Source organism: Penicillium malachiteum (assembly GCF_028827825.1).
Source record: "Penicillium malachiteum strain IBT 17515 chromosome Unknown utg000002l:1.0-8849297.0:1.0-8852440.0, whole genome shotgun sequence".
Classification (NCBI taxonomy): Eukaryota; Fungi; Ascomycota; class Eurotiomycetes; order Eurotiales; family Aspergillaceae; genus Penicillium; species Penicillium malachiteum.
The window spans coordinates 2,856,365-2,883,729 of NW_026643095.1; the positions used below are offsets into that span (position 1 = coordinate 2,856,365).

Below are 27,365 nucleotides of genomic sequence, written 5' to 3' on the forward strand. Positions count from 1 at the left end.
GAAACACGGATAAAGGACGGAAAATGGAGGAACCAAGAGAAAAAAGAAAAGACCATAGGGAATGAAACCAGTTAACACGCGCACCCATCAACCCATATACCTAGAACCCCATCTCCCAAGACCCATCATGTCCAATAACAAAAGAAAAGTAAACATGCACAAGACTAATGATTCGGTAGATCCGATCATAGAAAAGACCCAAAAACACAAGAAAAAACACCATCGCAAAGCGATTGCGGGTATGATGATAAAACAAAAACAAAACAAAACCAGTAAAAGAAACGCGCGCAAAGCTGAAACAGAGCCACTCCAGACGAGGCAGATGCAATAGGGTAAAATAAAACAAAACAGAATAAAAAAAAGACCTGGAGGCAACCAGATGTCTCATGGTGAGTTTAGTCTCTTGAAGAAACCACATCCAGGTTCATCTAAAAAAACTGGGATATATAGAATGATAAATGTGAACAGAGAAAGTCGTGTGAGTAGCATTTTGCTGCATGACAAGTCATTTTTTCATCCATGGCGCTCGTAGAACACCCTTTAATAGTAAGGGGAGAAGATGCTTATCGTCGCTCATACTCAATGCCCTGCATTGGAGCGACGGAGCCGTTCATGAGCGGGGAAGAGTGCGTGGTTGGTCCTGAACCACCGATCCATTTCCAAACCCAGAGAACACAGGCGGTTGGGCCTGTCCATTGGTCGGAGTCGCAGACATGGGATGATGTTCGAAGGTCGAGACCGGTCGAGATCCATTGGCTTGTTGCTGATTCAATTGGGCTCGAAGTTCATCATTCTCTGTTCGCAGTACTGAAACTTCACGACGAGCCTGACCAAGATTCTTCTCCAAGCCTGTGATGTATTCGATCGCCCGAGTAAGGGTCTCCCATTTGCTGGATTTATTGTTCTGACTTTGAGGAAGGCGCATACGCAAGGCCTCGAAACAGTCCTTCATTTCGCTTCGTCGCTTGCGCTCTGCCAATTTATGTGTAACTCGTAATTCCGGAGTTCGGCTGTAAGGAGTGTTGCCCGCTTGCTCGGCCTCCCCGATCAGATCACGTACTTGCTTGTGCTGTAAGGAATGGTGATGATGCACATTTTGCGGCAGATCTGATCGAGTTCATTAGTTTCAAGCCATTTTTCATTTCCGAGTAGAGTGGGTACCTACCGTGTTGTCCTCGTGGCATCCGCGATTCCGAGTACAGACTACTTAGCGATTCTGCCGTACTACCCTTGCGAGAGAATGGGGGGGGTTTGACTTTTCCGTCGACGAGATTGAGCTGGAACGAGCCACATCCGGATCTGGGAAAGCGTAGGCCATACCGGCCGTGGGAGCCTCTGCATTGTAAATCTCGGATCGCGGGTTAGACGAAATGGCAGGCGCAGTTCGTCCTGCTGCGAATCCACGATGCTCGGCGGCATGCGGACCTAAGGGTGACAAGGGCTGACTGCCGGCGGAATACCGTGGTCCTCGGTAAGAGTTCATATCATTTGTGATCCCCCGTTCCCGCTGAAGACTCGACACGATTGAGGATTGAGAGGCATTTGTGCTATGGTATGGTGAGGCGGGGTTGATTGCGAGTGAGCTGATGCCCTGATTCATACGACTGTCGACACTGCTGCGGCGCGACTCGGGCACCTCGATCACACTATTTCGGTGAGATGAGGCATCGAAGTTCTGATTGATAGAAGGAAGGCCAGGGTTCGGTTGTGAGGAATTGAAATTGGGAGAAGGGTGTTGCGCGCCAGCTGAGGATGGGGTGGTGGATTGTTCCTGGCTGAATGGGGATCGATCCGGAGCGATGTGGCCCCGGTTAGGTGAAGGATGTGATGTTGAGGTCAAGAAAGTGAGAGTAGGATAGTTGTTGCCAGTTCCATTGGTGGTAGTCGAATAAGTCGAGGATCCTGTAGAACCTCACGTCAGTATAGAAGGGAGAGAGACCGCGCCATCTGGAGTTTCTGCATCACTGCTTACTTGTACTCTGCGGCATCGACCAATTCCCGGAGTCCCGCTCAATGGTGTTCAAGGAAGCATTACCAGGAGATTTCTCAGCCGTATTCCCTCCTACACCATTCATAGTCGCCGTCAAAGTCTGTATGGAGGGTAGGGTCTGGGCTGAGGCGGCCGGTGTTGTAGGGCCCGAGGAAATAGGTTCCCATGGCCGGCGGGCGACCGAGTCCATGATTGAGGGTGGGGAGTGAAAGAGTTGGTGATCAAGTTCTACCTCGAGGGAAGTGAAGTTCGAGGTGAACAAGAAGAACTATTGCATATTCTTTGAAGAGACGAATCACGGAGTATAACCAAATTGGTCACGAAGGACTTTTTTTATGGGACTGAACAGGGAAATGGGGGCGTAAAAAAGCGGGAAACACGACAAACGAGGCAATGTTGCAAAGAGGGGCCGAGAAGGAACCAAACCCGTGTAAGTTACTTTTCTGTACGCAGATTCAAGAGTATTGGATTTAAATATAAATTATAAAAAAATAATGATTAAATGGGCGAGAATAAAAAAAAAGAGAATTCAAAAGTCCCATTTTATTAGTGAGATATTCTCAGGTCTCATCTGGATCTGTATCTGTACGGTAATCCCTGCAAGGGAGTACTTATTAACGTGGCACAGTCCAGATATTCCAACATGAATAAACTAGACATTTACTATACATGATAGTCGTAGACTTTATTTAATATGATCTATAGGATAATATATCTCAAATAACCTAGTATTCAAGTCATAGTCAAGAAATCATGAACGAATAGTGAGTATAAGATGAACCCTCTCCGAGGTCTTCTGTAATGTAATGGTATTACCATGTGCCAAGGCCACTACTGCGCGCAACACTCTCCACCTGTGCCACGAGGCTGACCTGGGGCAAAAATGAATGAAAAATAAATTTATAAATTTATAAAAAATAAAAATAAAATATTAATCTCGATTCAGTCGATTTAACGGTAATGAAGAAAAATAAAATACAAAGAATAATAATTAAAAAAGGCAAGGAGAGACCAGATTTCAGTGTTACATCTCCCCAGTCTCCACCCTATAACCTTCTCATCACCAGCTTAATTATTTTAAAAAATAAATTTGAAAAAATTAATAATAATAGTGAAAAAAAATTGTTAAAAATGCTAAGATTCCAAAACTTTGACTTTCTTCACGGTATCAATTAGGCAAAGTTGGAAATCGAGCTATCCCGTATCCGCCGACGTAGTCATCCGTGAAGGAGAGAGAGAAAATAGCCCTTACTACCTACGTAGTTAAAGAGATTGAACATTGAAGATCATATCACAGACCATAGGATACCAGTACAAACTTTACGGATGAAACCATCCTAATCGACATAAAGATAAAAGTTTGAATTCAAAAGAAAATAAAAATAAGAGAACAAAGGTTTGGCAAGGCAGGGATCAGAGGATCAGACACTAAGATCAATCCTTCACAGTACAATGTACCCCGTACAATAGATACTAACAACTTCCAAGGTTACTACTCCATACTCCAGAATGTCCTCTACTAGAACAGAATTAACAGTTAATCTGAATGACCAAATATGAGCCCCACCATGTCTCTATTCACATTCTTCGAATCCCAACTCCAGATTCTCCAGTCCCCAAATACCTAAATACTCGGCATGGCCAGTCGCCCCAAACATCCTCGCGAATCCCTTGGATCTTCGTCACGCAAGGAGAACTTTTTTTTTTTTCATAATTCTTTTTTGTGTTGTTTTTTTTTCATTTGATATTCCATTCCATCTCTCTTTGTCTGGTTTCTTCATTACATCATGACCAAATAAGTCTTCACGTCACAACGTTCCCAACGTGGTTGACTTTCTGTACGACCCGCGCGACCCATGGACTAGTGGGCCCTTAGTCTCTCTTTTGGGAGAGAGATTGAACTCACTGGAGCCTTGTTAAGGCCAAAGGGATTCAACCCAAAAAACAAGCATAAGCCGATACATTATTTTTCCACCCCTCATTCAGTTGAGTTCGCTCTCAAGTTCTCTTTTCAGTCTTTCCTCCGCTTCGATAGTGGGGTCTTCCATCTGACTATAACCATTAACTACGGATACTACGGAGTACTCGTATAATGATTCTCGAATCACATCATGTTGCATTTCTCACGTGGCAAGTGATCGACCTGAAGGAGGGGCTATCAGAGCATGTTGGGGCTCCTTGCAGCTTTTTGGCATCTTCAATAGGATCTCTACGGAGCACGGAGTACAGGCTAAGGTTTCCCCAAGGGAGGTCAAGTTTCCCTAGGAATGATGTAAAATAGTAATAAAATATTTTTATTTTTTATTTTTTTCATAATAATAAAATAATAAAATACAGAGGTGTCAAACTGCATGGGTGACCGGGGAGGAGTGCATGCCACACGCTAACCCCCATCGAACGTTGGACACATGGCACCCGACAGGGATGAAGGTTGTCACTAATACACTAACAACGACCCTTCTCGCCCCCCGAACTCGGGGTACCAAATACCACTAATTCCCACTAATTTCCCCCCTGTCCAACCCACGCCACGCTCAACCTGCACCCATCGTGTCCTACACACATGGCAAATTACACTAAACACGCTAGTGTTCTGCAGAATACCCTGCGTGAAACAATTACTAGATAGCTGTACCTTTATAGTCTAGGGACCTATAGTAATTAAATCCCATAAAACTATTCGGTTCCATCCCATTCCAGTACTTTTTTTTTTGTTAAATATAGCCCCATGGAGATATATCCATCCAAATTGTAATTCCGTATTTCGTCTGATCTGAATTTTTACCTCTCAGTCTGTCCTACACCGGCTGGCAGCTTCGCGCAGAACTAAATCGCGCCAAGTTGTTCAAGTGGTACACACGCTCTGGTCCGAGCCGCGTGTTTTGGAACCCTGGAATGGCCATCCGCTCAAAACAGAATTGAAGCTTGACACGATCGTAACGGGGACTGGACCGGGTCTGCAACCACCCGCTGCCGCCCAGATGCCACTTCAGTTACTGACTGTGCGGTCCCACGGTCAAGATGGGTTCTGGATCGATCTGAGGACCCGCGCGCGGCTACCTTTATGCTATTCTTGTTTATATGTTGCATCCTGTTGATGGACCATTCTGACGCAGACATTCAAGTTATTTTATTTTTAAATTTAGCGCTTTGATCGGAAATCATTGCAAACTTAAATGAGTTCAATTACTTCAAATCTGTTATGTTATGTCCAAGGTTCAAATGTTCAGTACTCTCCTCTCTTCCGTAACTAGTAATCCCGTTTGATTTGCTATGATGCCTTCTCCAAACAACCTTGCTTACTCGGAAACCCTCGAGTCTGTGCGACCAGCACCATTCTTGGCACAAGCCTAGATTTGATTCTTCTTCTTGGTGTACGGAGTAGTATTCGGGGGTTTTCCCTAGGGTTTGCTGCCCGAGCTAGCCTAATCTCGTAGAAGGCAGACCTCCTGTACCAGATCACGGGCGTCAGCCACCGCGTTGAGGATGAAAGAAAAAACGGCTTTCCCTGCCGCGGTTCAAATGTTTGCTGGGAACAATAACAAAGAAAGAGCAGGGATTGGACGAGACCATACATGGTGGCTGGCTGCTTAATGGATGTATCAATTTGATCTCGGGCTTTTTCTCGCCCCTTGTAATCGGACTTGGTTTCTATAAACATTCTAGATCCGACACTAAGGATCAAGTGAGGAGCCCATGTCTCTGTCAAATCGTATTCAATAATGCATGGTGAGCAACGAGGCTTGTAATATTAAACTTTGGATAAACACTACGGAGTATACGGCGTTCCAACACAGTACTAAGTTGACGCGTCGTAGGCAGCAAGATACAAAAAAAAATATGATCTGACTTTTCTTACCCACTTAAAAAAACCAAAAATACAGTGGACTCGGGGTCCTCAAAGCTGAGACCAGGTGGACACCGCCACGGTTCACGCGTGGCTTAGGGGGTTTTACGGGCTAAGAACGCCTTCGAAATGTCGATCCCTCCAACTAAAAGCTGAACTAATCTGAATCATAAGGAATTTTCCATGCAACAAGTATGGATCCTGTTGAAACAAAGAAAATACAAAATCCCAACATCAAGGATCTGGCCACATGGCACCGTCGTAGCCTTGCAGAATGTTTCTGGGAGATCGCCACCGATCGTCACTGCCGGGACATGCTCACAGCTTTTTCCCTTTGATACGGTAGCAATCTTCCATTCCGGGGCCCATCTGAGCTTCTATGCACACGGGAATCCCCCAAATGTGACTCTACCCTTATGCTGGGACTCTCTTTATTCTTGGTGGCCATAGCTTCTCTGCTCCAAGGGTTTCAAATTTAGCCTCAAGGGATGGCATCCACCTGGCGATAAAGTTAGTAATGAACTAATAGTGTGGTTCACGGACGCTGTCACCAGGAAAAAATCTCCCCTTCCGCATTCCTGTAAAACCACGGGGATGAAAAAAAATCGTGGCTCTATTTCCCTTGCTGCCGCCTCTCAATAGTTTGTCTCAATATGACACGCGAGTGACCATCTAACCAAGCGTGTCGTCCATGTTGTCTCATATGACTTCATCCAGATATCCATTCATTCCTTAAACGTACTTTTTGTTCGGAATCTAACTTTCTCTATGTAATGTACTCCATAGCTCGCGATATTATTCATGACACAGACAAAGCACCATACCCCCTCGTCGATCATTGCACCGGGTCTTCCTCCCCGAAGCTGGGGACCAACACAGTGGATCATGGATATGAAGTTGTAGATCATTCCATCCATGCTATGAGCTAGGCATTACCTATTTCGAATTTAATTCCCAATTTTCCTTTTACAGAATTTCTTCCTCATGGCACCCTTTACCGTCACGTCACAAAAAAGCCCCTTGTTAATTAATCCCATTCTCCGATAGGCCATGCCACTTGCATGTGGTGCTGGTATGAGATGAGTGGAGAGGAAATGAGGTCCAATTAGATAAGTTAAGCCTAGTGTAGCCCCTGCTTATAGTACTTTCGCGCGTGGATTGTATACCATGCAAGCAGACATGCGTCGGACCCGAGTACAATTGTTTGGGATACCCCCCGGAATTCCTGGTCTTTTCTCAATGGTCATGTCTTAACCCGCTGTCGGGTAACCCATGTGTACCAGGTACAGCGCAGGATTGGCGTAGAAAGGGGGGATAATCATAAATTGATTTCTATTGCCACTTCATATGTGACTCAGGAGGTACAGTAAACTGTAAATTCATTCAATTGAAACTGATTCAGTGCTATAATTTGTGTATGGGATATTCTGGGGGAATATCTCAATCTCATTAAGCCATGTGGATTGTTTCAGTCCGCGCCGGGCGGATCCCTTGGCTATACCAGTTGACATAACTCGTACTGGACACAATTAGGGTAGTATTCATCTTATTATTCCTATTAAATAAGATGGAAAATAAACCTGGAAAGGGCTTAATTCCTTCATAGCCTTGTGAAATAAAATTAACTTCAAATGTTAACATTTGAACCCCTTTCTCCCCGGCCCCAGCTTCATTCAGGTATTAACCAAAGACCCGCTCAGGGATCCACTTGTTTCAACTGCCGCCAACGCTGAAGAATTACGTCGATGGCTGGAACATAAACATTGGAAGCATTTTGCAATAAGCCGTCATTTCTAAATTCGTCCACAACAAGGAACTTCAAATTCAGATCCATTGAATTAGCGCTGCTGTGGAGTGTTTCGAGTTCATGGAGAGGTTCCTGGGGCTAACGCTGACATGAACTTGAAGGATGCCGAGGTTCAGATTCAAATGTTCCTTAATGCTCATCCTGCTCCTACTATGTACCTTTTCGATTCGTTTAACAGGCGTCTAGCCCTTGGATTACATCATGTATTCATCTCACTACGCAGAATAAGACGATCGGCGTCGTCTCTTACTAGGGCTGCGCTTACTAGGGCTGCGTGTCATCACGGAAGGATCGGATCCGCTGAATACTTGGGGCCAAATACCTCTTAGTCCTGTAATCTCCCGACAAGTCTGTCTGAAAATAACGACTTATGATCGGGGCTTTATCTGATCCTGGAGTTAGCCGTTTCTTAGCTAAGACTTGCGCTCCTGTGGGGGCTATGTACTTCTTGGTAAAAGCTTGGAACTTGAACCGCGTAGTTTGAAGGATTTCGGGCGTTTCTTATGCGAGTCCGATGTTTTTTATGCGAGCTCCGTCTTAAGCGCGAATAATCAGGCAGGATGAAGGCTTGAAGTCGCTGCTAACAATGCAGGATAATCCAGTTGTCGCTGATTTCAAGGGTTCCAAGGTTGATATGCGAAATGAGTTCGAGTGATAATTCAACACAGAATTCGCAGGCCCGTACAAGTCTTGAGGGAGCACTCCATTCCATGTTAAGTGTGGCCACAAAAACCACCAGCAGACACAAATGTGCAGCACTTTACGTTCAAGTTGAATTGAATGTTCAAATTGTCATTATATGGGGGTGGATCTCGGGAGTGTGTCTGCTTGCGCGATATATCTCCGATCCATGTAGAATGTGAGATATGAGGAACTTGAGCCACATATTGTACTAGTATGGATGCAGGGCTCGGGAATAAAGGACTAGGCGGAACTCAACTAGGAATGTTAGAGACAGTCGAAAAGGTTGACAGTTTGTTACTCGGGTTCTCCTGTTCAAGCAGATGCATTGAGACCAGTGCGTTGAATACCCATTTTGGTCTGCCTCAATGAGTCTGCTGGATTGAATGCAAATAATGCAGGAACACCACCTGGGAATTGCAACAAGGTGCAGTATAATGACCTTAGTGGCTCTTTCCAAACGGCCCGGAGGCTTGTAAAAGCTGTGACAGGTCCTGATCTGGGTTTTGAAAAAGAAACTTTGCTTCGATTGCCACTTGGACTGGACTGTCAAAATCGCTCTCAGGCGAGAATAGAAGAACCTGGTGCAGATCAGGGAGGCCAGATGCAAGTTACTGCACATGGGGATCAGGCATAGTTCCAGCGGGAGAATTGTAACAGAAGGAAAGCATATGGCCGTGCCCTCGTTGCCCAGGTGGCTCTTCGTTTAATTTTGAACAAAGGGTAAAGTAAATCATGCATAGATTGGTTGGTTATATCGAAATAACTTTTGATTGTTTTCAAATTGCTGTGCAACAGTCTACTCGTCGTCTTCCATCTCATCATCGTCTTCATCATCGTCATCCTCAAATTCAACTCCGATATCAGCGGTGATATCCCATCGGTCACCCTTGGCTGCCGCACTGACATACTTGACAAATTTCAAGGTGCCGCTGTCACGGAGCACAATGCTGAGTCGGTTCCATCCCGCTTGCGTGCTGAAAAGAATTCCATCATCTTCGTCTGCACCAGCGGATCGGTAAATTGCAGGATCAGCCTTGGTCTTCTTGCGAAGGACTTGGTCCGCATTCTCCGCATCTTCTTCGTCCTCTTCCTCATCGTCATCTCCGGCCATGTAGATCTCGTATCCACCCACAGACGGGTGCTCGGCAGAATCGTCCTCGGCCTTCTGCTTAGGCTTGGAAGAAGAGGATGCCTTGCCGCTCTCGTTCTCCTCCTCCTCATCCTCCTCATCTTCATCCACTTCCTTCTCCCATCCAATACTAGGAGTGAGGCCAAGAGTAAACTCAAGACGTGGCTCCTCGCCTGCGTATTCACTGGCCAGAGTGTAGTCTCCACCGCGACGGAATCGACGGGCAAGGAAGTCATGGCTGTTGAGGTGGTCCACACCTGTGATCAGAGCCAACCATTTGCGGAAAGCCTGCGAAGGGAAGACCACATTCAGCAATTCCTTAATAGGGTTTGATGTATCATTGGCCGAGGGCTGCTGGTACAGGTACCGATGCTTGTGCGGCGGGCAAGCGACAGTCCATTCAGTCTGGGCCTGGATTTCTTCCGATGAGGGAGGCAATGTTTGTCGCTCTTGGTCCTCAACGTAAGCACTGATCCGAGAAGCAAACTTCTCGTTGAGGAACTGCTCAAGGCTAAGCGATGATTCGCTTGCGAAAGCGTCCGACATTTCCTCTGCAATATCCGGTGTCAAGTACGTGGGTGACAGGTATTGAATCAGGAATTCAAGGTCAGTCTCGCTGAACTCAGCTCCCTCAGTCTCCTCGTCCACCTTACCTTTACCCTTACCCTTCACCTCAGGCTCCCATGATGTGGGTTGGGGCTGGGGAAGATCGTAAATGTCTCCACGGCCTTGAAGCTGAGCAAGACTGCTGCGTTCGGCAAGCTTCTCCTCCAATCCCTCCTCATATCCATCCTCGCCTTCTTGAGGAATGTGGAACCAACCGCTGATAGCCATGCGCACGCGCTTCTTAGTTTTGTCATCACCCTCGCGGTAGTGGTAGACCTCCTCAACATCGTGGAAGCTCTCACCGGGCTGCACAGTGAAGAAGCTCAATTGGTTGAAAGCTGGGGGAATTGAAAGACTGAAGTCGGGGCTGGGAATCTTGACGTCGTCTCCATTCGCATCCTTCTCGGTCTTGGTCGGGTAGAGTCGCAGAGCACCACCCCACTCGGCCTGCCATGGGGTATCGGGGTCAGTGAGATAGAGGATGTAGCTAACACGGCGACTACCAATCACATCGTCGTGACACAGCAGGTGGCAACCCTCGGTGTAGACGTTGATGGCCATGTCAGTCTTGCGACCGCTCAACTTGCCAGAGCCGGTCACAGAAGACAGGTATTCACGGAATCGGGCCGAGTACATTGCGTCGCGGAGCTTCAGAAGGGAGGGGAGCTTCGACAAGGAGGAATCATCTAAGCCGTCCAGGTTCGCTAAATCACCGGACTGGAAGATCTTGTAGATATCTGTCTCTTTCTCAGTGAAGTCGACCTGGGTTTGGATCTCGTCGCGGACCGATCGGAGCAACGAGGGTTCAATTAGGGAGTGGATAACACCATGGTAGTATCTGTATCAATTAGTATCATCAGTCTTGAGAAAAAATAAAATTATTTCAATGTGTATAGAACCTACGGGTTCGAATTGGCGTATTCATCGGTGTACTTCTGCTGCTCCGCGGAGTCGAACAATCCATCGCGGAATCGCGCAGTAGCTTCCTCACTAGAGAGAGCTCGTTTTTTAGACTTAGGAAGTCCACTGGCATTGGAGCCGGTCGCATTAGTCTTGCGCTTCATGTTGGCTGATAGCTATAATGTTGCTCAGGGAAACTATGTCGGTGGTATGATCAATAAATTTTTCGGGCGGTGAAGCCCGTCAACTGGGCGGTCAAACTACTCATCCACCTTGACTTTGTTGACCTTTACGAGCAGAAAGGTCTCTACTTTCAAGTTTGAACACTTCGTATCTTTTTTGTCGCTCTTTCACTCATTTTTTTTAAACCAGATTTAGGTGTCTATTCGGTTTCAAGTTGGAACTGACTCAGATCTGTCTTATCCAATCGGCAGCTTGTACCTAACTGGGTACCAGCGCATCCGACTACTTGCTTCTACCGGGCAGAGAAGAGCGCGTCCGTTGCTGAATTCTACCTTTTACTCGAGCTCTCCCAGGTGGATACAAAAATCTGTATCAGGTCCCCGAGATTAATAGCGAAGGCAATCTGTGGTTGTTCCACGGGACAGGTTCTAGAACAGAGCCTCATTCTCCCATTGGGCCCTTCGAGATCTCTCGCCTCGCCTTGAAATGATCTACACGGAGACTCCGAGAACCTGATACAATACCCTTGAAGCTCCAGTCTCTCTCACTGTTACAATTTTGTCCAAATAGTTGTTGTTGGAGAACTTTCCCTGTACTGTTTTAATTGACCGAATCACCTCGTGTTCGTACGCGCCAGACCGGTGTCGTCACTTCCCGCAGGCCCAGAAAGCGCTGGAAGGCCCTCCAGCCTTCGATTTCTATTCTCGTTTTTCCATTCCACTCTCACGCCAGGTCACTCCCAAAAATTGACTGGGGTTTCCTGTGCTGTTTACCCTCATTTATCATGGATTTTATCCCTGATTCAATGGGAGGCGACGGTGCCATGTCGGATTATCGACCATGCACTCCACCCCGCCCCTCTTACTCCCCAGTCACACCCGTGCTACGGCAACTTCAGCCAGACGCCGCGAAGAATGCGACGATTGTACCACCACCTTTGTCACCCTCACCCACCAGCCATTTCTTCTCATCTGAACCTGCCTATCGTCCACCCCCACCCCCAGCACATCCACCTGTATTTAAGCCCGAGCCACCAGCAGTCCCGATCTCGGAGAGCGAGAACCCGGACGTGATTGCGCTGCGCTCAGCGATATCAATATTGCAAATGCAAAAGCAGCAGAGCTTGCGGGACATAAAAGCATTGGATCGCATGAAAGATGCAGTTGCTGCGAATCCGGAGGGCTTTGCGCGTGATTTGGCTGAGGGTCGCTTGCGAACCGAAGATCGCGGGGCTGTAATCCAGTTCTCCGATGAGAATGAAATGGACTTGGACGAGAACGAGAAGGGAACGGGAACACCGAAGTCAACAACTGACGATAGCCCCTCGGCATTTGGTCGTATCCCGACTCCTCAAAACGTGGTACGAATGCCCCCGATCAACTGGGCCAAATACCAAGTGGTCGGGGAACCTCTCGATCGCATGCATGAAGAGCAATTGCGCCGACCGAATCTCGGCGAACCAAGGCGAGACCCTGCTCCAGAGCATGTACTAGCCTCACCATATCGTCCACTGGTTGACCAGTTAGACACTCCTACACGGCTGGGCCGATCAAGCAAGACTAAGAAGACATGAACCTCAAGATAACACCTGATGATAGCACTGTTATGCCTTACGATGTGATGTATTTTATTATGAGAAAAGAATTAGAAGATCACACGAATATTTCGATTGATGATGCTGCATGAAATATTCCATATAATCCCTTGTCGTACTTGTATGCCTGTTCTAAGCATAGACCAAAGCGCCTACCAGTAACTGATGGCTCAAAGCTGGCATCTCTTACTTGCCAATGCCAGATCCAGATCCAGCTCCAAATCCAAGGCCACCACCCGAGCCAGAGCCCTCTCCGATACCGATTCCAATACCGCTTCCAATACCGCCACCCAGACCAGCGCCCAGGCCGAAGCCTTCTCCGCTGCCCTCTCCAGCACCAGCACCAATACCGCTACCACTACCAGCGCCGGCACCGATGCCACTACCAAGACCACTTCCGCTACCGAATCCAAGTCCACTTCCTTCACCAATACCACCCTGGGAAGCAGCGGCTTCTGTATTCTCAGTTAGACAGGGTCATCTTGGGAGAAAAATAAAAGTTGAGAAAACTACGAACCAGCTTCAGCAGCAACAGGGGCCGCAATAGCGACACCTCCCAAGGCAAGGAGAGCAAAAAGGTAGGTGAATTGCATGGTGACGGTAGTAAAGGTAAACCTTGAACTATGGCTAGAAAATGTTAGCTAAACAGAAGCCAGAGAGAATCCTCGAAGAAAATATTCAGACGAACTTGGGGATTAACTCGAGAGAGGAAAGGACTCAGATGAGAACTGAGGAACTGTGAGGCTTGGAGATCTGAGATACCAGAATTCGAGCGAGATATCCTTCACTTTATACCTTTCCCAACTCCATAAATGCCTCTATTCTCAACTTCATATTTCGAAGTCTAGCCCATTAGCTGAAATCAGCTCAGAATCTCGACGAGTATGTCTTGACTAGATTCGGAGATCATTGGGGTACAAACCAGTGATATCGCCTCTCCGATCGCCAGGATTGGAATATTATGGCAGAACTTCCAAGCTGGACTAGATATAACTGGGATATTGCTTTGATAGCTAGGAGGTACGTTCAGAGTTGGCTATGAGCCTAGACCAGACATGAATGTGTGCTAAATAGGGGTTTACTTACATCCTGCATAGGTGACAGGGCCGCGTGGAGCGAGGAGGCCATGCGAGATCAAAAGCTAGTCTATTTCAGATATTTCAGATATTTGGATAGTAGGAAACCAATGGATCCATTGATATGATCTAGCTTACGAGAGTATGAAATATCAGATGAAGTCCGATTTTAATAGTCAATTTCATATGTCTAAGGTTCAAGTTCCCTCAATAGATCATATCAAGGATAGCTATTAGACTAGGTAGCAATTAGATCGATGATACCTGACAACTTGAAATTCCAAGGTTTAATTGGCCACCCATTATATAGTAATCAAGCAACATCGGGGAGAAGCAAAAAAAAGGAAAGTGAAATATGGCCATCACACCGGAGCTTAAGTAGATTAATAGTAGCTCGTACTCTTTCTCTGTTTTGGTTTATCCTCAAATCCAAGTTGTAAGGCAGCCATTTTCCATCCCTGGATCTTTCGTCAGTGTCTATCAATACCTAGAAAGTATTCATGTCTCTTGACTGACTATAAATGATGCCCCTAAAGCAACAATTCTCTTTCCGGAACGCTTGCAAAAAGTATGGCTCTCGGATTCCGAAGCACTCGGTGAGCTCCCTACTACCCATTCCGATGAATGAAATTTCAAGCGCCTCCCAGGGATCAATTCAGCTGAAGGGCCAAGGTATAATCGGATGCCAGAAATACTTTCATGCGCAGCATAAATCTGAAAGCCTCTCAGCTGTTCAGCGGACCCTATATCCACGGTAACCAGTTCTCCATTGCAACTCCGGTATCCTATAGTCCCATTTGGTATCGACTCGTTTGAAATAAGCTCGAGTCCGGTGATATAAATTTGACCGTCAAAAACCGCAATCCAAAAGCCAATCTGAGTCACAGATTCATGTAGCGCTAGCTTCTGAGTTGAGTCAAAAGAAGGACCCGCAGAACGTAATCTGCATTGATAGGAGAATGGCACAGGGAATGAACTTGTGCAAGTTGAAGTTGAATTGTCCGCAAGTCTAGTCTGCGCAATCTGACAATGCCATTTAATGTTGACATCTGGGTCTACTGGTTCAAATTCGGATACTTCATTGGATATCTCAGTCATCATGTTGCTGATTTTCAGTTGCTTTTGAAGCCATTTCATCTTAATCCACACTTCATGCCTCGAATGGATCCATCTACTACTGGTGGCGCGACCCTTGCCCGGGGCTTTTGCTTTTTTTGAGATTTTAGTACGGGGGCCGGCGACAGTGCCTCGAATACTGGTCTGTCGATAGATTTTGCGCCAATCTTCTGCCTCTAGGGCATCCCAAGTCCCATCAACTCCAGGTTCTACAAGGAAATTAAGATAGCCTCGGTCGGAATGAGCTAGAAATCTAGCCCGCCAAAAAGCTGGGCTATCGAAAAGAGAGAACATAGCTCGAGAGACCTGTCGAAGACGGAGGTAATCGTTCGTGGATAGAAACTCGGTTATTTCAAGTTTGATCTCAGCAGGTAGCCTGGCAAACGGATCTCGCCGGTTCTCATCGGGGGGTGTTTATCAGGTGTTCACGGCGCTTGATCAATGAGGTGGAGACTAAGTGGTAATTCCGAGTCATGAAAACTGGACGATTCGGTAATAACGGATTCCATTTGGCTTTAACAGAGATTAGCAGGAGTCTCAGAGTTCTTAATGTCATAATTTGTTAAGGGTAACAAATAATCTACCTTTGATTCTATCAGTCAAGAAGTAGCGTTTGAAGTGAATACTAGCAAACAGTCCAAAAACCTTTTCAAGATCCAGCTTGACAGTACCAAAGAAGCGAGAAAAATGATCCCAGCAGGCACTATGGAATAAGCTGATGTTTTTGTGATTTTGTTTGAAATAAGACTGATGCTCCTCTCTGATGACTATTTTAATAATAAATTCTGAAAGTCGTGACCTTTCTAAAATTGAACTAAGAAATTGCACGCCAAGATGTTTGTTAATGGTCGAGCGATCGCTAGTACAAGAGTTTGATAGATAGGCGTCACCCTCAATCGAGTATACTATTCCAGATGTCATTGCTTAGAAATTGGTGTGATCTTGCGACTAAACTTAGAAATTGACTGAAACCCATACTTACATGCACGCCAGGTATCTTGCCAATTACCATGAATAGGCCAGGCTAACTCATTCTCACAAATTTCACAATACCAATAGCACATGTCGCCTGTAGATTCGACTGATCTTTTTTGCTCTTAGCAGAATTTTGGTTGATGACTGGGTTAGTATTCTGGTTAAGTTAGTGGAGATACATTAATTGAAATTGTTATGTTCAAGTTCAAACCTTGGAATGTCTAATCTGGATTTCAAGTGGTAGTGTTGGTGTAGTGGTCAACAAGTGGTCAATATTGCATCAATAGAGCCTCGAAATAGATCTAACTTTTTCATTCAAAAACGCTCAATTGCTCAAATGCTGATTACAGAGCCTCTCTTAAAGAACCTTAAACTTGAACCACGGCACCCTATGGATATGACTCCATATGAAATGATACGAAGTGTAGCTATTAGTACTAGCAATTGACCACTGGCACCATATATGATAATCGAGCAACATTGGAGCAAAGCAAAAACTTGAAGTGACAGTGACATCCATATGTATAGACCTCACTGTAGTTTAAGTAGATCATTTTCGCCTGGCAGCATTTTTCTTTCCCCCGAAACGCCTTTGGTTCAAGTTTATATGCTGTACCCCAATTTGCAAACCATTCATTTTCCACCCCTGAACTTTTAGTTAGTATGAAGAAATATCATGAATGAGTCACAGTCCCAGCTTACGTCAAATGTTGCTCCCAAGGCAATGATTTTCTTTCCAGTACACCTTTTGCTAGAACAGCCAAAGTCGTTCTGGTTCTGTGGTGCATCCCCCACCCATTCTAATGAATGCATTTCTTTCAAACCCTTGCCAGGGCTTAGTCGAGCCGGAGCGCCAGTATAGAGCTGAATACCAGAAATGTATTCCCTGGGAGCAAAAACTCGAAACCCCCTCAGCTGGTTAGCAGACTCAATATCCACGGTCATGAGTTTGCCATAAGGATTTCTGTACCCCATAGTCCCATTTAGTATTGACTCATTATTTGAGATAAGCTCGAGGCCGGTGATATAAATTTCGTCGTCCAAAGTTATAACCCAAAAGCCAATCTGGGTTACAGAGTCATGTAGAACCAGCCTTTGAAACTTACTGGCAGGGAACAAAGGCTCAGGGAAGTACAAACCGCAGCATGTAATATTTGGCCGAAGTGTTGACTGATTTTGAATACTAGACGTTTTGAAGATATCGAAATCCCTGGAAGATTGCCAACAAGTCCTCACAGTCTGCCAGCGTATATGCCAGCGGTATGCAGTGGTATTTGAATCCCTCAATTCAATTTCAAATTCTGGTCCTTCATTGACCGTGACTGTGCCGATTTTAGTCATCGTGCTGGTGTAATTTAGGTAAACTTGAAGCCATTTCATCTTATTCCATATACTATGCCTTGAAAGTATCCATTGATCATGGGCCAAGATGGTATCCAGACTTTTATCACTTGATCTACTACTTTGAGTAGTAAATGACTGTAAACACAGTAACGGGTGTTGTTTAGTATGATGAGGAGTAGTTTGACGATATATTTTATGCCAATCCTGTGCGGTTATAGGCTCCCAATTTCCATACGAGTCATCTCCCGACTCCGTTAGGATGAAATTAAGAAAGCCTCGATCAGAATCAACATAAAATCTAGATCGCCAAAAGGCTGGGGTGTCAAACAAAGGGAACATAGCTCGAGAGACCAATCGGAGATGAAGATAATCATTCACTGGCAGGTACTCAGCTACCTTAAGTTTGATTTCAACAGGAAGCCTAGCGAAAGGGTCTTGCTGCCAGTGATTTTCTGTGGAACTTCTCATCAGGCCCTTTCGACACTCGATCAAGTAGGGACAGAGCGAGAAGTAATTGCGGAATTTGAAAAGCTCATATTTAGGGAAGAATGGGGTCCATGCATCTTTGACCTAAATTAGCAACAGGGACTAAATAGGATAGGGGATGAATTACTTCGAGTTTCCCGAGAAGTGAAGCCGCGCTTGAATCTTGCGATATCCAAAACTTCTAGAAGTTTCTGGAAATCAACTTGGGGGCTGTGAAAGAAGCGAGTAAGATGATCCCAGCAGGCACAATGGAAGAGGCTGATGTTTCTGTGGGTTTTCTGGAAATAAGACTGATGTTCCTTTGGAAGCACTAATTCACTAATCGTTTTAAGATAGTTGCTACGGTACCAAAGGGGGTTCTGGCCCTGATCAGCAGTATGAGGCTCCGACAGGTAGGCTTTACCCTCAATCGAGTATACTATCGTTTGTTTAGAAAATTCGTAGCTTCGCGGTCTAACATAAAACTTCCAAGGTTGAAGTTGACTGGAAACAAATACTTACAAGCACGCCAACTATCTCGCCAACCATCTGTAGGAGACAAAATTGGGTCTCGGATTAACTCAGTCTCACAAATCTCACAATAAGAATGGCACATATCGCCAATAGACTCCAAGTTCTTCCTGCTCTTAGCGAACTTTCAGACGATGATTGTTAATAGTATTCAAATGCTCTGGTTAAGTTAGTGAAGCTTGCACATAGGGATGTCATCCAAGTTATGCAGTGTCCAAGTTTCATGTGGAACTTGAATATGCTGATCATCTGGATGTCAACTTGGAGTGGTAAGGGTAGTGTTGGTTGTAGTGGTCAATATTGCATCAATGGTACCTCGAAGAAGAACTAAATTTCTCATTCAGAAATTGCTATTTTCAGAGCCTTAACGACTAGAAAAATTTAAATTGCTTCACTCAAAAAGTATCTTAATCTGTGGACATGACTCCAGATGTCAAAATAGTATATGAAATTTCACTCTATGTACATGTGTGATGAGACTTGGACTTTGACCCGAAATGCCTGTATGATAAGTATCCCAAAGATCCTGGGAAAATACGGTAAAACATTCAAAGTTTGGCCTTGCTCTTCTCCCATTCCTCTACATCTTGTAGACTCTGAGTTTGCAAATCACCTTTCTTTTGTTCCACCTTCTCCCGCCAGGCTAGATTCCCCGCATGATCATCCAGACCATTTAATATCTGGGAATACATTTCCTCTTTCATGGTACCATATATACCAGTGGAAGCCTTAGTGAGAAGTTTTCGGTCGCGAATCAACCCAAGAACCTCATCTAATCCACCCAAACCGTCAACAATGCCAGCTTGCAGTGAATCCTTGCCTCCAAAACGATGAGCCTCCAAGACAACATTCCGGAATGTGCTAGGGGTCAACTTTTCCCGAAAAATTGACATCATGGGTGTCTGAAGCGGTACGCCAAATTCCAACTCATTCACACAAAGGAATCCCTTTGCTGGATTTTGAACGCGATAATCGTGGTACATGGCCAACATGAATCCGCCCGCAAAGGCGTGTCCGTTGAGCAGACATACAGTTGGCATGGGGTACCTGGAAAAATCGGTTAGTCATTTTCGAGATATGGGTACGACTTGAGTTTCAAAAAAAAACATACGTTAAAAATCGTCTGAAAAGGCGCCATAACCATTTGTCTAGGAACCCTTCCGTGCTGACAGCAAGCTCGAGATCTAGACCATTGCTGTAGAACTTGGTAATCCCGCTGGTTGTCACCACCACCCCCTTCGGATACCGTTGTTCAATAATATCCAGAGCCAGGATAAGCGCATCGATGAATGTCGGGGTCATTCGGTTATCCGCGGGTGAAGTGAAGGTCAGCAGGTAGATATTCTTCTGGTCTGATGGATTGGTGCATACGATGGAGCCACCAGTCGAGACGATCGGGACGGTGAAGAGCGCGGACATGTTGCTGGAAGTGTAGGAGATTAGCTTGTAAGAGATTTAAGTTCCAGGGTTAGCTGGGGTATGTATTGAAGCAAGGGTACTCAAGTGCTAGTAAGCTAAGATGATCAAGTCACAATTTATGAATAGTAATCAAACCGCCGCGGCATCACATGCCACCCGGATTTGCCTTTTATGGATCGAGATGTCCACAGGTGTAGAATGAATACTTCAGTTCAATATGTGTACGAGATAAAACTATGATGAAAACTACTTGAGAACTACTAGTATCAATATAAAATAGAAGTTATATGTGGTGGATTATCTCTAGTGGTGATTTTTGTCTTGTATGTCGAGATCTACGGCCAGGACTCGGACTCTATATGCGCATTCTCAAGTCCAAAGTTGAATTAACTACACAAATGCAGTAGTGTAACATGCAATCATCTGAAACGGGAGATGTGAGGAAATTTCAACACTTACTCCTTACACCGTTCTTATCTTCTAGTATGGAAACAGAGGTCATTCTCATAATGTCGGCTTGCTTCCTCATTTAAATGTTGCCAGCTCTACACGAGTGATTAAAGTCCCGCACAGCAATATTGTGACCAAGTTTACTCAAACAGGAGAACATTTTGAAATCTAGGTTATTGAGAAATTAGAAACTTGAAATCTCTTGCGTCTCTCCCCCCTTTATTCCAATTTCACCTCAGCCTCTCGAAACTGTAGATATTGCCTTCGGGTATGATGCCGCGTCATATTTGCATGAGCAAGATGCTCTGGATCGACAAGAATATTCTTGATTTCTTTTTCATCAGACTTGGTAAGTGGAATAGACATGGAAGATAGTTGAGCTGCCATTATATGGTTTGAGAGGTCTGCATAGCCGAGGGAGGAAGATATTTGAGGCAAAGTAGTTTGTCTTCTTTATGGTATCAAGGATGATACCAAAGAGGATCATCGCACGAAGTCGCTATAATGGATGTGATCATCATAATAGTGCTCTTTATGCGTCCACAACTTATGTCTGCCTAATTCAGCATCTCCCAATAGCTGTAGAATGATCTTTGGCTGTGGCAAATGGTCGCTGTGTAACCATCCCATCTGGTACTGCGGGGTCAGCCTGCTAAGAATAGCTCTCTATTCACTGCAGCTATAGAACCAATCTGGGGGACATGTATTTGTTCTCAGGTCTGACACAAGTTCAAATTAGAAGAATCTGAAAGAAATGGACCGCAAAAGCATTGGTAGAGAGATCTAGGCTCGGGTAATCCGCAAAAGAATCTCGTTCAGCACCAATAATTTCCGTAAACATTGAAGCTCTTCCAAATATCTCTGGTAGCAATTACAGGATCAGAAACAATTTGTCATTTCCTTCAGCCACTATCTCAAAGCCGATCCAATATTGCCTAGCCAAAGGAATTCTCGCTCACAGGAGAGTTTCTCGCCTTTCATAAGTTGGCGTGTATCAGGATCATATCCTCTCTCATATCCTTGCTGATGCCAGCGAGTGCTGTCTGTTTCGTGCCATTATAACCCCTGCCTTCAAATGAAGACCAACGCGTGCTTGGGCGAAATCCTTCTTTGAAGTTCCAAATTGAGGTGAGGGATTTAAGTTTGTTGTACTGAGAGGAGAAAGTCAGTCATGACTTGGAAAGGAAAAGAAGCATTGGCTCATGAGAGATTTATCCACGAGGCACTTTTTGTTTAAAACTTGTTTTTATCATCCGCCTGTGTCTAAATGAGGTGGCCAAGAAATCTGCAGGGGGTTTGCTTGGTGGTGCTTGGGGTACCTAAATGTGTGGATCTTGTCTGTATGAGATGCGAAAATCGGATCGAGCACTTGGGAGCAATGGATCTTTGGATACAGACCAGTATTGAAGGGCCTTGATCTACCAGAAATAAGAAGTCCTCAAATACTATTTCTGTTGAAACTTGAAGTAAAGAGTGGAATTTGTCTGTGTGGTGTTACATAAAGCTACATTATCTCTCCGATAAGTCATGACTCATTAGTGTGAACTGAAAATCGACCTCCATGTCCTCCTTCCCCATCCAAAAAGAAGAATACTCCTTCCAACAAAATGACCAAAAGCCAGTGGCAGTCCAAATTTAAACCAAGAGAGAGGTTTCCAAAGTTGAGCCTTTGGTAAAGTAGCCACAGCACGGACCGGAGGCACAGATTCACCCACGACTGGCTTCCCTAAAAACGCCTCGATCGCCTGAATCATAATACCAACTGTGGCCTCTGGTTGACTGAGGAACGGAGAATGGCTTGTCTGCAGTTCTCGATGCTCGACGTTAGCACCCATTTCCCTCGCCATCCCAACTGCCATCCGTTGAGCCAAGACGGGTAACCCATGATCTTCGACCGTTCCAATATACCAAGAGGGAACATCCTGCCAGCCAGCATAAACGTGTTCGCCACCTTCGAACAACGATTTCAAACTCTGAGTCTTAAGCTGTGAGACCCAGAACGCTGCTTCCTCTTCTGGTAGATCGTGGTAGAACAGTTCGCGGGGAGGTGTGACAATCTCTGCGTAGCCAGTTTCCTTATTGACACGCCAGCCAGGGGGTGGATTTCCAAGGAAAGGATCCATAAAAGAGAGTCCGGTGAAGGCAAAGCCAGAGGCAATGAGAATCAGGCCAATAACGTGTCCATGTACTGACGGTGATTGACACTGGCCAGACGTGCTATCGCCATCTCGTGGCGGCGCGAATCCTTTGATAGCACTGCTGCCAACAATGCCGCCATAGGAGTGCGCCACGACAATAACATCTCGGCCTTGATTTACCTCATCCGCAATGGCTTTCTGGGTAGCATCCAGATCATCTTTGAAGGTTGCGGCCGGGTTATCTCTGGTTGAAGGTAGAGATGGACAGACACATTTTAGCTTGTATTGCTCTTGTAGTAGTTTGGTGATTTTGTCATAGCATGATGGTTGATGCCATGAGCCATGGACTAAAACCAGTGTTGGCAGCTGTGACATGTTAAATTATGAAAGGATACTCGATTCAAGTTGATGTGAATGAAGTTAAGATGATGTGTTCTGCGGGGAAAACTCTACTATGTCACGGACTCACTATGTGCAAAGGGCAGTTCTTGCCGACCCTCGGGAGTGACAAGGTAGTTTCTATAGTATTCTCATCAGACTATAAAAAGAATTGTTATTGTTCAAATTGAATTCTTCTAACATCGAGCTAATAGAAACCCGTTTGATATCCATATCATATGCAATATTAATATTAAAATTTCCACCAAAAAAATCACATATCCGTGTCGTCGCCCAATCCAGCTGATACCTTTTTCAATGAAAGATCTTTCTTGAGCTCTTGAATGCGCCGTCCCATCTTGTTTCGTAAAATATGATTTTGCACACGCTCCCACTGTGCTGTTTCTGTGCGGATGAGAGCTTCCAATTCTGCGATCTCCTCACGCGCTTGCTGTAACTGTCTTTGTTGCTCTAGTTCTTCTTCGTCTAGATCGTCTTCACCATCTGAATCATCATCCTCATCTGATGATTCTCCATCAGCTGGTCCGCCCGGTGCTGTTGGGGCATAGCAGATGGGGTCTCTGGTTGCTCAACAGGCACCGCAGAGGTATCGTCTTCGCCTGCCAAAGCCGCCTCCATCTCGGCTGCTAGGTCATCATCGAAGTCATCCATCATTTCTTCATCGGCCTCGCCCTCAGCATCTTGGTCTTCGTCGTAGTATTCATCGTATTCATCCTGCACGAATCCTTCAGCGCGATTGAGTGCGGCGCTGTCCACTAACTCAAACCGGGGCGGGAAAACGGATGTTTCATCTTGTGCGATCAACTCTTCGACGGCCTTTTCAACCTGCTCAATCGTGCGTGAGCTCACCCGGTCGCGGAAGCGGCGCTTGCGAACCCATTTCAATGGTGGTGTGAGACCATGAGGGTAGTGTAAAGATTTGTCGTCCGGATGCTCTATTTCGGAAGGAAGAGGATAGTCGAGGGCTTCTTGATCGCTTGTCACGGGTCCAAGTACCAACAACATCTGACAAATATCTGCTGCTTTGTACCAACCGCGGCGATCCCAACTTTTCATCCCCTCTATAATACAGGGTAGGTCCACCAGGGACGCGGCATACATTTGATCTCGAATCTTCAGGATTGCCCGTCGGCCTTCGCGATTCAACGGTTTGAACGAGAACTCTGATTTATCAAAACGGCGTTCATTGATGGCTTGTCGCAGATATTCGCAATCTTCACCCGGTTCCATTCGTAGGACGAACTGTTCTTCGATGGCTGGATCGGCTTCCGTATCAGACGCCTCTGAGTCGTATCCAACACCCACTGGTCGTTGAGCGACGACTGCTCGATTTTTGATTCGGATCGACTGTAGACCGGGCTTTTTGGAAGGATTTAACTTCAGGCGTTTAGGACCTGGTTGTTCGGGGGCTGGATCGGGGACAACCGCATTATCGGCAGGTCGCTTCTTCGTTGACTTCTTCTTCTTGGGCTTTTCCTCAGTCGCTTCAGGTTGCGCTTTAGGCTTGCCGATCTTGAGAGTGAGCTTTGGTGTGGATGGTTCGCCAGATGATTTTGCAGGAGCTGGAGAGTCTGTTACTGGCCGTTTCCCAAGCTTGAGCTTAAGAGCTGGTCGGGGCGCATCCGACATGATGCAAGAGGGAAGGATTAATAACAAGAGAAGTATTATGTGGAAATGAGGGTTAGATCAAGAAGAAAAGGGAATATCTAAGGAGTTGTAAAAGGTCGCGAAAGTTGATATTATAGGACGATTTCAAGGTGAGAAGGGTTGAAGGAGATAAGATCAGGTCGCGGAACAGTGAATTTCTCCGCCTTGCGAGTCTTGCGAGTCCGTTCTTCTTGCCGCAAACATTCAATGTTTTCACGCTATTTCACCATTCACTACTCTCTCATCACCGAGTAAAGAAGTTCCTGCGAATCTCTATCTATCTCATCAATTCTACAATTTATCTTCAAATCAGACCCTTCAACATATGAGAAGCCGATAATCATCATGTCCGGCCCAAACCTCCACATTGCTCTCCTTCGTCCCCCCATTATTCAGATTCTCCGCGCCCAAGGGTTCCATTCTACAAAACCATCTGTTCTTGAATCGCTAGCAGATCTTACGGCACGATATATTATGATTCTCGCGAAAGCAACCGCCACACATGCACACAACGCCCACCCTGACGAGCCAAGCCCAGGCCTTGAAGATGTTTACCAAGCGCTCCAGGATGCTGGTGCCATACGACCACAATTGCGAGAATGGGAGGAAGATTGGGCAGGTGATGAGGATTTGCGTGGCTTAGAGTCCTTGATTGAATGGATAAAGGGACCAGCTCACCATGAAATTCTGCGTATTGCTGGACGTGTCCCCAGCGAAGGCGACATGGTGGATCCCGACGCGATCGAGAAGGAGGACTTTCTGACAGCACTGAAAAAGAAACACAGTAAGACTGGTGAAGAATCTCGATATGCCGGTACTGTGCTTGGAAAGAGCGCTGAAGAGCATCCCCTCATTATTGATGGTGGAGCTCCAAGCATTCGCGATTGGGGACACCAGGTTCGCTCGCGTGCGCCGACTAGCCCGAATAGCGACTCTTCTGGGGTAAGCAGTGCGCCAAGCCAACTTTCAGAAGATCCGATGGAGGTGTGAAGGGCTTAAGAAGAAACCCGCAACAACACAATATCTGCAATATCCTGATCAACATCTCCCCAACACTCTGATCGGAATTTCCCAATATGGAATTGAATTGAAGCAAACCATGATACCTTTGCCAAACACCCAAACTTATGTGCAGGATTTCTTCCCTCTCGTTTGCATAGCTAGGGAACTTGAAAACTTGATTCATTTGGAGCGATTCATCTTCTGTAATCGCCCAATTACAACAAACCTCGGCATCAGCTCAACGACGTGTTATGTACTCTGTACATCGGACATACATCTTCAAAACCATGTGACGCAGTTCCACCTACGGAACCCGAGAAGCTTGCTGATACAAGTTTTCATTCAATATGCGCCAGCGTTGCAAGACCTACCCCTCACAGCTATGTCGGTCAATAGGACCAATTCGTGTCCAAGAAACGGGAGACAAGGAACAATCCCTCTTCCTAGAAGCAAACATCACGTTCCTGGGAAAGTCTCTCCTTCTATTCCCGGACACCGGGGCACGCACCAACACTACCATTCTGGAATTGTCAGATAAATGGATTTATAGTCCCAATCAGATGATTTATATCGGATAATCTTGAACTTAAAAGATTAAAATATTGATTATGGCTCATACCTTTATGCCAATTGAGAAAGAACAATAGAGAAAATTTGAATGTAAATCTTGGAACCTCAACATGTAATGAACATTTTGAAGTTTGAACATCCTTCACCATATGGTGCATCATGATGTACAGTCTAGGAGTCGGCCTTCCTGGGTACTATCATGCTCAGCAACCACCGAGACGACTCGGTGCTCGCAACACATGTCTAGCACTGACATAGCCTCAGGCTTGACTCGATTGATTAATCTCAGGCTAGAAGGAATCGGAAGTGGAAACAGTATACTAGTCCTCCAAGACTCGGAATGGATGGAACCTGATCTGAACTTGAATTTCGGCACTGAAGTATCATTGCTTTTTACAATAAAGCAATGTCTTGTAATCTGATCGGGCGAAAATCTGATCGTGTCTCAAGCATGCAACGGGAAGTCGCTCAGACTCATAAGTTCAAGTTGACAATATCGATGGATCTGAGACACCTTGAATGACGTGTGCTAATTTCCAGGCAATGTTGTGCGCATCCGCAATCCCAGTGTTTGTTCCATAGCCTCCTCGATTCGGGGGGGAGAGCATGAGCTGCATTACCGACTAGGAAAACCCTGCCACGTGAGAATTGATCCATATGAATCTGCTGGTGGTGATAGTATTCAGATTAACATTGGCGGGACCAATATCCTTCAACGTCAATTCGCGGAAGACGTTCTTCTAAGGTTGTTGTATTCTCGATCGTTGGGAAGATGTAGGACAAGGCGGTCATCCTGGTAGGCAATCATGAAAGCTTTCAGACCCAGCTGATCAATCGTGAATTGCTTGAAGCCTTTTGCAAAAATGGTCTCACTTCAGGTGCTTTAAACAGAACACTCTGAATCGAGTTCACTGGACCATGGCCACTTCGTGGTATCGCTAAGGTCTCGCGAACAGCGCTGCGGTGGCCATCGGCTGCCACAAGATACTGCGCTTTGATGTATAAATTGAGCCAGCGGCATTATCTTTGATGATCGCAGTCACGATTTTCGCATCTTGAGACAGTCCAACGAACTCGTGGTGCATGCGAATATCGACCCCATGCTTCGCTGCATGTTCTAGCAAGACCGGTTCCAGCTGATTCTGAGGCGTGGATGCACCCTCGTAAGGTGAGTGCTGGGATTCGCACATCTGTTTTCTGTTGCTTCTGCGGATTCCAAGCCAGTTCTTCGAACCACTGGCCTGTCAGGCTCTCCGAACGGGTACGTTGAGTCTTGAATCCCCGAACAGTTTCAGGGATTACATCGCTTCCAAGTCCCAGGGGCCGAAAAATTTCGACAGTTCGAGATGTAAAGCCATCGGCTTGTGGATGCTCCAATGTTTTTGGTCGACGCTCAATAAGCACGGTAGGTATTCCGTGGACACCGAGTGCAATTGCGGATGTAAGGCCATCCAGCCCTGCGCCGATGATAACGAGTCACGACCGGGGTTGCA

At 45.8% G+C, this 27,365-nt stretch overlaps 9 protein-coding genes across 9 annotated transcripts; 2 read left to right on the plus strand and 7 right to left on the minus strand.

Annotated features, from left to right (window-relative positions):
* Positions 1 to 610: 610 nt before the first annotated feature.
* N7483_004121 (uncharacterized protein) lies at positions 611 to 2,180 on the minus strand (the record flags this gene model as incomplete). Its single annotated transcript, XM_057087558.1, has 4 exons — positions 611 to 1,107; positions 1,166 to 1,203; positions 1,257 to 1,902; positions 1,973 to 2,180. The coding sequence occupies 4 exons, from the start codon at positions 2,178 to 2,180 to the stop codon at positions 611 to 613; spliced, it is 1,389 nt and encodes a 462-aa protein (XP_056947387.1).
* A 6,944-nt stretch (positions 2,181 to 9,124) lies between these two features.
* Positions 9,125 to 11,127, minus strand: N7483_004122 (oxidative DNA demethylase; the record flags this gene model as incomplete). Its single annotated transcript, XM_057087559.1, has 2 exons — positions 9,125 to 10,901; positions 10,967 to 11,127. 2 exons carry the CDS (start codon positions 11,125 to 11,127, stop codon positions 9,125 to 9,127), a joined length of 1,938 nt encoding a protein of 645 aa, XP_056947388.1.
* An 824-nt stretch (positions 11,128 to 11,951) lies between these two features.
* N7483_004123 (uncharacterized protein) lies at positions 11,952 to 12,719 on the plus strand (the record flags this gene model as incomplete). Its single annotated transcript, XM_057087560.1, has 1 exon — positions 11,952 to 12,719. One exon carries the CDS (start codon positions 11,952 to 11,954, stop codon positions 12,717 to 12,719), a length of 768 nt encoding a protein of 255 aa, XP_056947389.1.
* Positions 12,720 to 12,926: 207 nt separating this feature from the next.
* Positions 12,927 to 13,333, minus strand: N7483_004124 (uncharacterized protein; the record flags this gene model as incomplete). Its single annotated transcript, XM_057087561.1, has 2 exons — positions 12,927 to 13,195; positions 13,258 to 13,333. 2 exons carry the CDS (start codon positions 13,331 to 13,333, stop codon positions 12,927 to 12,929), a joined length of 345 nt encoding a protein of 114 aa, XP_056947390.1.
* A 5,462-nt stretch (positions 13,334 to 18,795) lies between these two features.
* Positions 18,796 to 19,666, minus strand: N7483_004125 (enoyl-CoA hydratase/isomerase family protein; the record flags this gene model as incomplete). Its single annotated transcript, XM_057087562.1, has 2 exons — positions 18,796 to 19,294; positions 19,359 to 19,666. The coding sequence occupies 2 exons, from the start codon at positions 19,664 to 19,666 to the stop codon at positions 18,796 to 18,798; spliced, it is 807 nt and encodes a 268-aa protein (XP_056947391.1).
* A 1,985-nt stretch (positions 19,667 to 21,651) lies between these two features.
* N7483_004126 (alpha/beta hydrolase) lies at positions 21,652 to 22,629 on the minus strand (the record flags this gene model as incomplete). Its single annotated transcript, XM_057087563.1, has 1 exon — positions 21,652 to 22,629. One exon carries the CDS (start codon positions 22,627 to 22,629, stop codon positions 21,652 to 21,654), a length of 978 nt encoding a protein of 325 aa, XP_056947392.1.
* A 277-nt stretch (positions 22,630 to 22,906) lies between these two features.
* N7483_004127 (transcription initiation factor TFIID subunit 7 family protein) lies at positions 22,907 to 24,282 on the minus strand (the record flags this gene model as incomplete). Its single annotated transcript, XM_057087564.1, has 2 exons — positions 22,907 to 23,089; positions 23,134 to 24,282. 2 exons carry the CDS (start codon positions 24,280 to 24,282, stop codon positions 22,907 to 22,909), a joined length of 1,332 nt encoding a protein of 443 aa, XP_056947393.1.
* A 363-nt stretch (positions 24,283 to 24,645) lies between these two features.
* Positions 24,646 to 25,290, plus strand: N7483_004128 (Bromodomain associated domain protein; the record flags this gene model as incomplete). The annotated part of the gene is made up of 1 exon (XM_057087565.1): positions 24,646 to 25,290. One exon carries the CDS (start codon positions 24,646 to 24,648, stop codon positions 25,288 to 25,290), a length of 645 nt encoding a protein of 214 aa, XP_056947394.1.
* A 1,520-nt stretch (positions 25,291 to 26,810) lies between these two features.
* On the minus strand, positions 26,811 to 27,062 carry N7483_004129 (uncharacterized protein; the record flags this gene model as incomplete). The annotated part of the gene is made up of 1 exon (XM_057087566.1): positions 26,811 to 27,062. One exon carries the CDS (start codon positions 27,060 to 27,062, stop codon positions 26,811 to 26,813), a length of 252 nt encoding a protein of 83 aa, XP_056947395.1.
* Between the last annotated feature and the right edge of the window lie 303 nt (positions 27,063 to 27,365).